The sequence below is a fragment of the Phoxinus phoxinus genome (assembly GCF_949152265.1).
Source record: "Phoxinus phoxinus genome assembly, chromosome: 13".
Lineage (NCBI taxonomy): Eukaryota > Metazoa > Chordata > Actinopteri > Cypriniformes > Leuciscidae > Phoxinus > Phoxinus phoxinus.
In genome coordinates, this window is record NC_136888.1 from 11,037,419 (window position 1) to 11,051,535 (window position 14,117).

Genomic DNA, 14,117 nt, shown 5'->3' on the forward strand with positions numbered 1-14,117 from the left:
GCAAAATACAATTTCACCGCTAGATGGGAGAAATTCCTACACAGTGTACCTTTAAGTCTTAATGTTCACAAACTGGTTTCATGAGCAGGAGATGCACTGGTTTCATGATTTGAAGAGGTACTTTCTAAAAAAAATTCCGTTTGTCGGTGGTCCTGGCTAATAGCTAATAAAAAATTATTGCACAACTGTTTCCAACATTGATAACTATCAAATCAGCATATTCCACATTTCTGAAGGGTCATGTGACACTGAAAACTGTAATAATGTAATGATGCTGTAAATTCAACTTTGCATCACAGAAATAAATTATATTTTAAAGTATGTAAAAATAGAAAACCATTATTTCAAATTGTAATAATTTTTTTCTATATTTTCTATCAAATAAATGCAGGCTTGATGAGCAAAAGATTAAAAATAGTAATGTTTCCAAACTTTTGACCGGTACTGTATGTTTGTTTATTTTTACATTTTATTTATTTTTGCTACTACTTTACAATATGGGTCCTATTAGTTTATGATAGTTAATGCAATAACTAACACTAAGCAATACATTTGCTACAGTATTTATTGATCTCTGTTAACAATAAAAATACATTTGTTCATTGTTAGTTAATGTTAGCTCAGGTTTATTAAATTGTAACAGATACAACTTTTGACTTTAATTGCGTATTAGTAAATGTTAAAATGTAACTAAATAAATGCATTAGAAATAATTGTATTGTTAATAACTAATGGAACTTTATTGTAAAGTGTTAAAAGTGTTTTTTAAAGTACATTTATGTAAATCCATACATTCATTTATTTAAAATACAATTAAAAAACATTTAACTTTAACACTTTAACTCTTTGATTCTGTTCTGTAAAGTATTTTTGTTCACAAATAAAAAAAAAGTAAACTGCGAGTAAAAAGAAAGTAACAAACACTGCTTTTGATTACTAGATTTGGTTATGTGAATGTGATTTTTAAAAATCGTATTGATAGTATTTTTTTTTTTAATCTCCATGGCGTGGTGTTCTGTTGGCGGTAAAAAAAATGCATTCTGGTTGAGTATGCCATCTCTAAGTCTATGTGCACTGGGAATCACATTCTCTCAAATAAAGACCAGATAAAGCAAATTTGACATATCATATACACAGTGAATCTGGGATTGATATGAAATAGTGAGTTGGATATAGTGCACCAAAGTTTGAAATGTAGGATTGAAAGCTCTAGGGTGTAGGATATTCTTTTGTACGTGTCCAGTGACTGTGCAGTCCAATGCATTCATAAACCAGAGATGAACAGATTACTCTGGACTGCCGAGCCAAAGTTGGAGGTTCGAACCCCAGAAGGGTCGGTTCATGAATTCTAACCATAGTGCCCTTGAGGAAGACACTTAACTCCGTTACTGTACCTGTAATTAAATATGAAATGTCACTTTGGATAAGAGAGATGTAATTCCGTCTGTGATGTGATTCCAGAGGCGTGTTTTGAGAGCGTGGGTTCAGGCCCAGCGGCGCTGCGGTTCCTCGCAGTGTGACGACACAGAGGTCCGGCTGATGGAGCTGTGTGAGCGGGACGGCCTGAGACCGGACGATAGTGAAGAGGAGGATGAAGACGACGAGGTGGAGAATAGTGAACCACTGGAGGACAGTGACATTCAATACTCTGACTCCGGTAATACACACATAACACACAGAGGTTTATAGAATGCTAATACCAACAATGACTTTTATGACGTTTATTGCAATGCAGATAAGATACATCAAGTACTATAGAATTATCAGTCTTAATTAAGTATTTTATATACGGTACTATTATAGTATTTATTCATATTTTTCTACAGTATAAACATTTTTCATTTTAATTTCTCATTTTGTTGGGTGTTTTTGTCATTTACATTAGCTTTTTAATATTTCTATTTATCTTTTATTTATTTAATTTATTTGAGTTTTAGTACTTGACATTTTATTGAAGTTTGTGGCCAAGGCAACATTTCTGATTTACGTTGATGTTTTTTTTTTTAGCAAAATAAATTTTTAATAGTTTGTTTTGTTAACAATAATAACACTGGTACCATAGTACAGTGATGGCATCAGATGGTAATACCTTGGCATTTTGTTACGTTAATATACATATACAGTACCTTTATTTTACATATATCACAAGACAATTGAAGTACCTTGGCATAAATATTATGATATGTGCCATATTATATATCAAAGTACCATGGTATCAATATTGGACCCAATATTTACTTTGTAATTCTTACTATGTTATATGTTCAATTAACAAAATGTGCAATGTGGTGTGTTTTTTAAATGATGCAAATTTTTAAAATTTAAAATTTGTGCAGATGATGATCTGGAGGGTTATGATAAGATGGTCACGGGCAGGAGGAAGACGCAGAGGGTGAGATCTGACAGACTGTGGTTTATGCTGTGCTTCATCCTCGTGTGTTTTATTGTTTGTTCTTGTTCTGTGTTGCTTGTGCAGTGGAACCGACGGAATGAGAAGGGCGAGACGGTTCTCCACAGGGCCTGTATAGAGGGAAACGTAAAGCAGGTTCAGTGTTTGATTGATCAGGTGGGTTTGGCTTTTTTCAGTGTTGGTACTTCACTTTTTAAGAGTGAAATGGCTTCCTTCTTGAGGAAGTATTTGATGGATGTTGATACAGCATGTGTGAAATGGACCTTTCTCTGTTTGTCGTTCTCTGACAGGGACACCCGGTTAACTTGAGGGATTACTGCGGGTGGACTCCTCTGCATGAAGCCTGTAACTACGGTCATCAAGGTACTGTGTTCTGCAGGTTTACATTCATAATAGTTATATAGCTCATCAGAGAGACTGAAATCTCATTTTTTTTTTTTCTTCTTCAGAGATTGTAGCTTTGCTGCTGGACCGTGGAGCAAATATAAATGACCCTGGGGGTCGAGACTGTGATGGTGTCACACCCCTGCATGACACGCTGAACTGCGGCCACTTCCATGTAGCTCGACTGCTGGTGCAGAAAGGGGCGTCAGTCACTGTTCGCAATGGCAAGGTCGGGAAAAACACGAATGCTACACATTCCTATTAACAAATAGACACAAATGTGAAACATTTCAAATTGCATGCATTTATATAAATATGGTAAATATATACAGTCGTGCTCAGAATTAATCATACCCCTGGTAAATATGATCAAAAATGGCTGTAAAAAATAAATCTGCATAGTTTATCCTTTTGATCTTTGATTCAAAAAATTGGCAAAAGTCTAACCTTTCATTTAAGTAAAAGAATTGAAAGTGGGGGGGGGGAAATCACATTATTAAATAAATATTTCTCTCCAAAACATGCTGGCCACAATTATTCATACCCCTAGAATTTTTTATGAGTAAAGTATCTCTGAACTATATTCCCATTAATATTTACCTTTTTTAGCACACCAGGGTGACTAGGAACATGAAATTGTCTCGCTATGACTTCTTGTTCACAGGAGTTTGAATATGAGGAAACACAAAGGCCAAATTCCCTTAATCATCCATCACAATGAGTAAAACCAAAGAATATAGTTCTGATGTGCAGCAAAAGATTGTTGAGCATCACAAAATGGAAAGTGGCTGTAAGAAAATAGCTAAAGAATTGAAAATCCTCATTTTGACCATCAGGGCAATAATTAGGAAGTTATAATCAACTGAAGATGTCACGAATCTGCCAGGAAGAGGACGTGTGTCTATTTTGCCTTAATGGACGGTGAGGAGGACGGTTTGAGTGGCCAAAGACTCTTCAAGGATCACAGATGGAGAATTGCAGAGATTAGTTGAGTCTTGGGGTCAGAAAGCCTATTTTAAAAAAATCAAACGACCCCTACATCACCACATGTTGTTTGGGAGGGTTTCAGGAAAAATGCTCCTCGCTCATCCAAAAACAAATTCCAGCATGTTCAGTTGTCAGGCACGACTGGGTCTTCACACGGCACAGGTTCTGTGGTCAGATCAAACTGAAAAAAGAGCTTTTTGGCAGAAAACACGCTAGATGGGTTTGGTACACACAAGGATAAAAAGTGCCCCATGTGTACAATTTAATATACCGTTGGATCTTTAATGTTGTGGGCATATTTTTATGCTGGAGGTCCTGGACTTCTTGTTCAGATACATGGCATCGTGGATTCTATCAAATATCAACAGATAAAAAATCAAAACCTGACGGCTTCTGCTATAAGTCTTATAATGGCCCGTGGTTGGATCTTCCATCAGGACCACGATCCAAAACAAACATCAAAATCAACACAAAAATGTGTTAAGGAGCACAAAAATAAGCTTCTGCCATGACCGTCCCAGTTCCCTGACCTGACGAGTGGAGTGAACTGAAGAAGAGAAGCAGCAAAATGGATCTGGGAATCTGCAGGATCTGGAGAGATTCTGTATGGAGGAATGGTCTCTGATCTCTTGTCAGTTGTTCTCCAAACTCATCAGGCATTATAGGAGAACACTCAGAGCTGTTATCTTGGCAAAAGGAGATTGCAAAAGGGTATTTAATAAAAGGGTATGAATAATTGTGGCCAACGTGTTTTGGAGAAAAACATCTACTTAATAATGTGACTTCCCCCCCACTTTCAATTCTTTTACTTAAATGAAAGGTTAGACTTTTGCCAATTTTTTTAATGAAAGATCAAAAGGATAAACGATGCAGATTTATTTTTTACTGCCATTTTTGATCATATTTACCAGGGGTATGATTAATTCTGAGCTTGACTGTATGTACTTGTTTAGCTTAAAAAAAAAAAAAAAATGTATTGACAATACAGATTTTTTTTGTTACAAAAGATTTATATTTCAAATAATTGCTGTTCTTTCAAACTTTCTCTTTATCAAAGAATCCTGAAAAAAATGTATCATGGTTTCCACAGAAATATTAAACAGCACAACTGTTTTTGTCATTGATAATAATAAGAAATGTTTCTTGAGCCAAAATCTGCATTTTAGAATGATTTCTGAAGGATCATGTGACACTGAAGACTGGAGTAATGATGCTGAAAATCCAGCTTTTGCCATCACAGGAAGAAATTACATTTTAAATATATTAAAATAGAAAACAGTTATTTAAATGTGTCATAGAATTACTGTTTTTACTGTATATGATCAATTAAATGCTTTTTGAGCATATATAAGGCTACTTACACTAGTATTTTCATCCTCCTTTCAGGAACAAAACCGATTGGTTCATCATCTGTCTTTGTTGATTCTGTCCACATTTGTCTTTTATGACATGTACATATTTATTTACAGGGACTCACTCCTCTGGACACTCTCCGTCAGTGGTTTAAGACTTACAGCCGACAGCTGGACCAAGAGACAAAGCAGGATTGTTTGGAGACTGAGAAACTCATCAAGAGAGCACTGTCAGGAGACGGTGAGGAGATCAAAAATACTTTATGTATTGTGTATTATGCAACCTAGGTTTTGTTTAATGGCTTACCGATGATTTATAGCTGATTCTTTGCATAATGTGTTTTAAAGGGGTCATGACATGAGAAATCATATTTGCCTTGATCTTTGTACCATTAAAACATCTTGCTGGTTTCATAGCTCAAAACATCCTCATTATAAACAAAGTAATCGATTAATAATCCAAAATTCATATCATAATCGCAATAATCCAAAACGGTTTAAGCGCGATTTCCATGTTGATTGCGATTAATCGTGCAGCCCTAAAACAAAGCATTTGTTTAATCTAGCTCCAAAAACGGCCTCTTTTGATATTGCGGGTTCTGTGACGTCACATGGTTAAACACATTTGCGTATGACCTCCAGAGCAAGACATCAACTAATAGTTATACGTCATCGCACCATAGACCCCGTGGCCGCCCACTGGTGTTCAGTCGCTTAACGGCTGACATTTGTCTACACTGGATGTGAGCGTTGCGTCGAAAGCAAATAGAACCCATTATAATCAGTGACGCTTTCTACACTTGATACAGAATACAGATGCGCGTTCAGTTTCTGGCGTACTCTACACACTTGAGTCTGCCGAGAACAGGACAAATGGAAGAGTGAAAGAACGTTTGCTTTGACTCGTTCAGTTTAAACCGCTCATTTGCGTCTCTAGAGACTTCAGAAGGATCCCAGCATCAGACACAAGTGCTTTATATTAAAGGGGTGGTATAATGCCCTTATTTATTTATTTTTCAAGGAACATATTAAAATAGTAAAATCCATGTCATGACCTGTTTAATGATAACAAATGAGACATACACAAAATTACTGAAATTAAATAAACTCTTATTCAAAATTCACTACAGTACTTGATTTATTTACCTAAATTAGATTGACAGAAAGTTCAAGAACACTTGATTTATGGAAGATGAATTGGAAGTGTTGGTACTTCAAAAAGGAAATCTCAGTAGTTAAAACTAATTTTCTTCTTCTGCTGTAGTCTCAGTTATATCGACGGCTTCACGGCAGCAGAAGGAGCTTCAGGACAGTCAGCTGTTTGATGCAGAGTGTTCAGAACCACTGTTGCAGGAGTCCCCACCGTCACCCCAGCTCATCGCTCCACGTCCCGCTCCGACTGTCCCTACTCCAAAAGACTCGGCTCCCAGACGCAGGGCCACCCCCGGTTCAGCCCGCCGGCCACGAGGGATGGAAGTAGATGTTCTGTACGGGGTAAAGTTGCCTTTCTGAACAGTTTTTCCTAAGGCTGCACAATATATCAAAATAAAATCGATATTGTGATATGGCTTGGTCCAATTGTCAAATCGCACTGGCTGCTATTTAAATCAATATATGCACTACCGATTTTAATGAAGCAAGCCTTTAACACTCCTAGTTCAATCATCTCAAAATGGCTCTGCTTATTTACTGTAAATTATGCAAATCCAAACGCCATGACATAACAAGCCGACATCAAAGAACTATATTAGCTGGTATCAATAGTCTATATTCGTCATTCAAAAGGAGAAACCAAAACAAGGACAGCATATACTGTACAGGTGAAACTCGAGAAATTAGAATATTGTGCAAAAGTTCATTTATTTCAGTAATTCAACTTAAAAGGTGAAACTAATATATTATATAGACTCATTACATGCAAAGTCTTTAATAGTTATAATTTTGATGATTATGGCTTACAGCTTATGAAAACCTTTTCACAATACTCTAATTTTGAATTTGGGGTTTTCATAAGCTGTAAGCCATAATCATCAAAATGATAACAAATAAAGGCTTGAAATATCTCACTTTGAATGTAATGAGTCTATATAATATATTAGTTTCACCTTTTAAGTTGAATTACTGAAATAAATGAACTTTTGCACAATATTCTAATTTCTCGAGTTTCACCTGTATACAATCCGTAAACCATTACCATTTTCAATATCAATCATTTTGATCACTTTCTTAATTTAGGTTAAGAATTTAACAACAAATTTAGGTAGTTCAGAACAACACTGCTCATGTTGTTCTGAAAATATTAGCATATTGGAATGCTCAGTAAGATGATGTAAAATTAGAACAGCCTTCTGTTCAGAGTCAGTCTTCTTTGCTCGCTTTCTTCAATGTCGCTTTTATTCTCGTTCGCTAAACTGAACGACGGAGATTCAACATGCTGATTTGGCCGAATTTCCACCAACATGAGTCTGAATGCAACTAACGTGTGGAACACACAGCAAAGACTAGCCCGACAAGCGCTCTTGGTGTGTCACGGCCTTAAGACTTAATGAGCTTCATGTGTATTACACAAATTGTGATTTTTTTTTTATATTAAAATAAAATGATTATTACTCTAATTAAGTGAAATATTACAAGGAAGTATTATTACAATGTATTTATTATTGTTGAATTTAAAAAAATAATTATAATCACAATAATCATTTTATAGTCTATTATATTGGTTAAAAACAGTGGGAATTTGTCTTATGAAAACTCAAGTGTAAAGATATTTTTTAGAACAAATTTTTTTATCACTGGAAAAAACATTGGTGTAGGGTTTACTTTGAAAACTATTTTCACAAATTGCTAGTAAATTTCAAAAATAGTTACAAAGAAAGAAATGGCAAGCGACATTTTATTTACAACTTCAAAATAAATTTTTATTGCAGTGAAGCTTTTCCTAAATCCTAAATTAAACAATTTTTCCGTTTTGAGATCGTAATCACTATGGATGTGCCCGACGCCGAATACTGTGTTCGGAAAGGAAATTACTCTACGGAGCCCCTAAAGAGACATGGTGATAGGGAAAAAATATGATATGGGAGGAAAAAAATATTTTTGGGTTCTCTTGCAGTTATATAGTTGTGTAATTATATTATATATATAATTTGCGGGAATCAGGGAGCCACTATCAATATGCAGAGTATTGAAATCGCTTTTGAATGCGTGCTCGCTTTTTACTTTCGCTTTCCTATTCGCGATCACGCATACTCTGTATAGAGAGGGCTGGTACTGACCACACATTTACAAGAGAAGATATTTGTCAATGATGCTCAGGATCTGGATGACTGACATCGACCTGTCCTTTAACTCATGTTTATTTTTTTTGCCATTGCTTTAGAACAAAAGCAGTTCTTCGGATGATTCCGACTCTGATTGCTCGTTTAGTCCTCTTCATCCTGTTCGGTCAAGACTGCGTTCCCCAGCGGCCCAATCCTCGCAGGAATTCCCACCCAGTCAGGATCAGGATCAGGATCTTCCCTCCGTATACGGCGTCAGAGAGACCGCGTTGCCCCCGCAGTCAGACTCGGGCAGACTGGTGTACCAGAAGGCCATGCAGAACCTGGGCAGTGCCAAATCCCGCCTCCTCACTCAGAGCCTATCAGAGCCGGCCTTTACCAGCACGCCAGCGGTGTCGGCCAATAGCAGATCAGCTTTGGTCCCAGAGGAGCAGTATGTGGCAGATGATTGGCTGGAGGATGACCTAAATGATGTGCAACCTAAGAAGAAGCGGAGAGTTTCTGAGCATAACATCCCGCGGGAAACAGCTTTCAGAAATCAGAATCATTACTCAGTCTCTGCTGAAGCTTCTCCTAGAGGTGTGTGTGTGTGACATACCGGCACAATCATATCCAGTCATTAGTTTCATGAGGATTACAATGTACACACAATAATGTATTCAGAATATTATATTTTAGAGATTAGATTAGATTTTTTATTAATTTAATTGGGGCTTCACTTTTAGTTATTCTATTCTTGCATGCAATGCATTATATATATATATATACACTGTGAATTAGTTAAATCCTACATTTAATGTCCACCAACTGATATTTTTATAATTTTTTGCACTCCCTTACATTTATTTAATGGCTAAAGTAATGCAACACTTTAATAAAGTAATGCAAAAGTAACTACACCATTAGTTTTCAAAAAATTTGTGATTAATACAATAATGTAACATTTCAAAAATAATTCCCATTTATAATCCCCAACACTGAAATGTACACATAATAAGTGGCTTCTGAAATACTTGACTCTGATTGGTCAGTTGCTGACCAATAGCATATTATAATTATAATATTATAATTCAAATAATTTTAATGATATATATATATATACACAGTGTATATATATATATATATCATTAAAAAATATTTGAATTATAATATTATAATATGCTATTGGTCAGCAACTGACCAATCAGAGTCAAGTATTTCAATAGCCACTTATTATGTGTACATTTCAGTGTTGGGGATTATAAATGGGAATTATTTTTGAAATAATTGATTATAGTGTATTACATTAAATAACACTATATATATATATATATATATATATATATATATATATATATATATATATATATATATATATATATATATATATATATATATATATCGGTATATATTATGTTGTTTAATGTAATACACTATAATATAATTAATAGATGGATATTAATGACACTAAACTGTTTTGTTGCCCGTTGTCAAGTCTCTCACTATTTAGCAGTTTCTTTATCACATTTTCAGATCAATATTTTTGAAGCACCTGATCAACATGTCGGCATTTATTCTGTGATAATGGGCAGCTTAATATATGTTATATAAGTATATTTGTATGTTTTAAATGATTTAATATTAATATATTAAATGTATTCAGAATATTAGATTAGAGATTAGATTAGATTTTTTATTTTACGGGCAACAGCTGACTCTCTTGGATTTTCCTCATTGCAGTTCAGAGTTCCTCCAGTAGGGGTCCGTCTCTGAAGAAGGGCACGAATAAGTCTCGGCAGGTGAAGATGAATCAACTGCCCGGGATGGTGATGCTGGGCAGGAGAGAGGTCAGCAGGTCACATAGTCCCATCATGAACGAAGAATCTGACCCCAGTCATGACCCTGCACCTCCGACCCATCAGTCAATGGTAATAGACCATTACTAAAACAATTACACAAAACAATCCTTTAGAAATCCAATACTTCTCTTTCTACATAATACTACTCATTGTGTTTGATACTTACAGTCTGCTATGATTAATAAATTAATAAATGCATTATTAATTTTTTTTCTAAGTCTTCAGCATCATTCCAGAACCGAACAGCCCATGTGCCTGCACCAATCAGGATGAGGGTCAGAGTTCAGGACAATGTCTTCCTGATTCCAGTTCCTCACAGGTCTGATGCTAGTTTTGTATGTATCAGATAGTGTGTGTGTGGTGTGTTCTGAGTGTAAGTAATTGTAGTGTTTGTGCAGTGAGGCAGACTCGTGTACGGTGGCGTGGTTGTGTGAGCAAGCCTCTCAGCGCTACTATCAGATGTGTGGATTACTGCCACGGCTGTCCCTGCAGAAAGAGGGCGCTCTGCTCTTACCCACAGATCCACTGCTGGCTGTGCTGCACACCAATGAAGAGGTCAGAGGTCGTGTGAAAACTTCTGTGGACTGTTTTCTGTTGTTTGTGGGTTATTGTCTTTTAAGAACATAACAAAGTACGGTAATTTTTGAGATTAAAATAATTGCCAGGAAAATAAATTAATATAATATAATAGACAGATATTAACTGCACTAAACTATTTTATTGTCTCTCAATATTCTGCAGTGTCTTCCTTACCACATTTTCAGAACAATATTTTAATTTTGAGGTCCTGATCACCTTGTCACCATGTCACAATAAAACAAAATAAATATTTTATGACCGAAATAGGGAAGCCTGTTTTCCTCCAGGGTATAAAAAGGTAATTGTGACCTTTTATCTCACTATTTTGACTTTTTTGTCTTCTAATTGCATTTTATAGTTTATATTTTGCAATTCAGACTTCATGATTCACAATTGCGAATTTATAACTCACAATTATAAGTACAATAAAAGTATATATATATAAAAAAGATATATAAAGTCGAAATTCTGAGTGACTTTTTTCCTCAGAACTTATTAGATATAAACTCTATAAACAATTGTGAGATATAATGTCCGAATTGTGAGATATAATGTCCGAATTGTGAGACATAAACCTGCAATTCTATAAAAATAAGTCAGAATTGTGAGATAAAAAGTTGCAATGACTTTTTTTATTTTTGTATTCCATGGCGGAAACAAGCTTACATACCAAAATTGTGATTATATAGTCTAGTAATTTAAATACTTTACTTCATCTCATTTGCTTTTCTTATTTATTTGAAAGTTCATGGACACAAAACCAAAAGATAATATTATTCATAACATATGATTTAGTCTGATTGGTAGTGAAGTTTCACCATCATATTAAAAACAAAAGACTCAAAAGAAGAAAGTCTCAGTAATGCATTATAAATATTACTGAATGCGTTTGAAGTGTGAAAGGGCCTGGCTGCTCACTTTTTATAATTTTTTTTTTAATTATTGATCTATGGTATTAACAATATTACCCAGGCTGATTTTCACCTTTGAACTAAAGTGTGCCAAGATCCAAAAATTTTAATTAAAATTCCATAAAAGTAGTCCATACAACTAGTGGTTTATTAAAAGTCTTTTGAATCCATACAGTAGCTTTGTGTGGTAAACAGCCTGAAAGTTTGCTCATTTTCACCACAAGCCTTTCTTTTTTCATCTTCGGGACAATGTAGGTTCTTGCTGAGGTGTGTTCATGGGATCTTCCTCCGCTCCCTGAGCGCTACAGGAAAGCCTGTCAGAGTCTGGGAGTGGGTGAGTGACTCTTTGTGTTCCTAAACTTCTTCTCAGTCTCAAAGAAGTCAGGGATCTTTCTTACCAAACACGCTTTTCTGATATTGTTCATGTCATGTGTGTGTTCAGAGGAGAACCGGCGTGTGTCCCGGCTGTGTGAGGTGCAGGACAGCAGCTCCTGTGTGAACGTCTGTGGTCTCAGTTTGCCTCCAGCGTCTCTGACTCCTCTCCTCCGAGCGCTGAAGCTGCAGGCCAGCCTCACGGAGCTGCGAATCACTGCCAACCGTCTGAACGACGACCTCCTTCCAGACATCATGTCTGCCACTGCCACTATGCCCAGACTCAGGATTTTAGACATATCAGCCAATCAGATCACCGGCCAGGGTCTCAAAAAAGCATCAGACACATTGGAAACGAAGAGTCAAACTGCTTTCCCTGTAAGTATACTTTAATTTATTCAGTAATATAAGATCTGTTGTTAAGCTGCATTCAGTGTGAATGCCAGTGGTTTTGTTGATGCATGTTGCAGTGGCTGGCGGTGAGGTCACCGGTGGGCGCGTTACCACTACTGGTTGCCTTGTAATGTTTATGAATGACGTTCATTCATTCCATGTTGTAGATACCGAACCAATTTTAAAATGAATATATTTCTCACACTGTATATTTTAGTGTTGTAATGCCTAATTTCAATTGTAGTATTTAAAATGTAATAAAAATTAAGTATGAAAATAATAAAGTAATAATATTTTAGTATCTAGTAAGTTATCGACCATAACATACACACATACACACCCATATATATATATATATATATATATATATATATATATATATATATATATATATGTATGTGTGTGTTACAGGATGCGATAAATTGATCAAAAATGTATTTTACATTAAAAGAATGTGTGACTGTTTCCACAAAATTATAAAGCAGCACAACTGTTTTTAACATTGATGATAACTAATAAATGTAATAAACTAATTCATGTGACTCTGTAGACTGACTGCTGAATTTATTTTAAAATTCAGTGATTAATCGCGATTAATCTTTTGACAGCCCATATATATATATATATATATATATATATTAGGGCTGTCGATTTACATAGGTCCTCTTATAATTTCATAGTTGATTATATTTTATATAGGATATATTAGGGCTGTTGATTTGCGTAGGTCCTCTTATATTTCATACAGTTGCTTATATTTTATATATATTAGGGCTGTCGATTTACGTATGTATATATAATGATTTTTTTTGTATATTAATATTACATTATATATTATTGTATTCACCTTTTACTGATGAACTGCACTTTGACATCCAACAAAATGCTTCATATGTAATGTGATGAGTGTAAGTGTTTTCACACACCCTATATGATGGTGCACGGACGTGTTGGAGGGGATGAGTAAGTGACATCTGGTTAGTCACCGGTTCTGCCATTCAGAGAATTTTCCATTCAGAGAAAGAGTTTTTCTATGTAGTCTTAAGCCCAATTTATACTTCTGCGTCGAACTCACGCCGTAGCTACGTCGTAGGCTGTGTGTAGCGCGCGTACCCTTCGGCGTACCCTGACGTGCACCTCTCCAAAAATGTAACGGCGCGTCAATTCTACGTGGACGCAAGCGCTGTGAATGGTCTGCTAGAACCCCTCCCTCGGGTTTAACGTGTTCCCTATGCATGTGTAATTGCGCGTCAATGCGGACAACGACGCAGAAGTATAAATGAAAACCAACGCGTAGTCTATTGCGTAGAGGCTCCGGCGTAGGTCCGACGCAGCAGTATAAATCAGCCTTTACTATATTAAACAAATCAAAATGTCATTAAAATGTATTTATTCATATTCAACAGTTCCTGAGCATATATCCAAATGTCATGATGGAGTTTTGCTCCTGGGAAACCTTGAATATCAGGGTTGAGAATGGCGCTAGCTCAATTCCCAGGGAAATGCCTACATTTAAAAAGTGTTATTTCCAGGAATGGTAAAATCATGGAAAATAATGAAATCATGGAAAAACAATTCTGTAGTTAAATAGTATAGTCAGTTGAGGGAAGGAG

General features: G+C 35.7%; 1 protein-coding gene across 2 annotated transcripts in view; it reads left to right on the top strand.

Annotated features, from left to right (window-relative positions):
- tonsl (tonsoku-like, DNA repair protein) overlaps positions 1-14,117 on the top strand; it is a 37,765-nt gene that overhangs the window by 6,758 nt on the left and 16,890 nt on the right. For both annotated transcript variants that reach the window (XM_079633887.1, XM_079633888.1), the window contains exons 11-23: positions 1,462-1,657; positions 2,337-2,392; positions 2,477-2,566; positions 2,701-2,773; positions 2,860-3,023; positions 5,251-5,374; positions 6,398-6,627; positions 8,513-8,990; positions 10,131-10,318; positions 10,468-10,568; positions 10,648-10,804; positions 11,995-12,073; positions 12,182-12,489. In XM_079633887.1, coding sequence (XP_079490013.1) covers positions 1,462-1,657; positions 2,337-2,392; positions 2,477-2,566; positions 2,701-2,773; positions 2,860-3,023; positions 5,251-5,374; positions 6,398-6,627; positions 8,513-8,990; positions 10,131-10,318; positions 10,468-10,568; positions 10,648-10,804; positions 11,995-12,073; positions 12,182-12,489 — 2,244 coding nt within the window. The remainder of the gene's footprint in view (positions 1-1,461; positions 1,658-2,336; positions 2,393-2,476; positions 2,567-2,700; positions 2,774-2,859; positions 3,024-5,250; positions 5,375-6,397; positions 6,628-8,512; positions 8,991-10,130; positions 10,319-10,467; positions 10,569-10,647; positions 10,805-11,994; positions 12,074-12,181; positions 12,490-14,117) is intronic.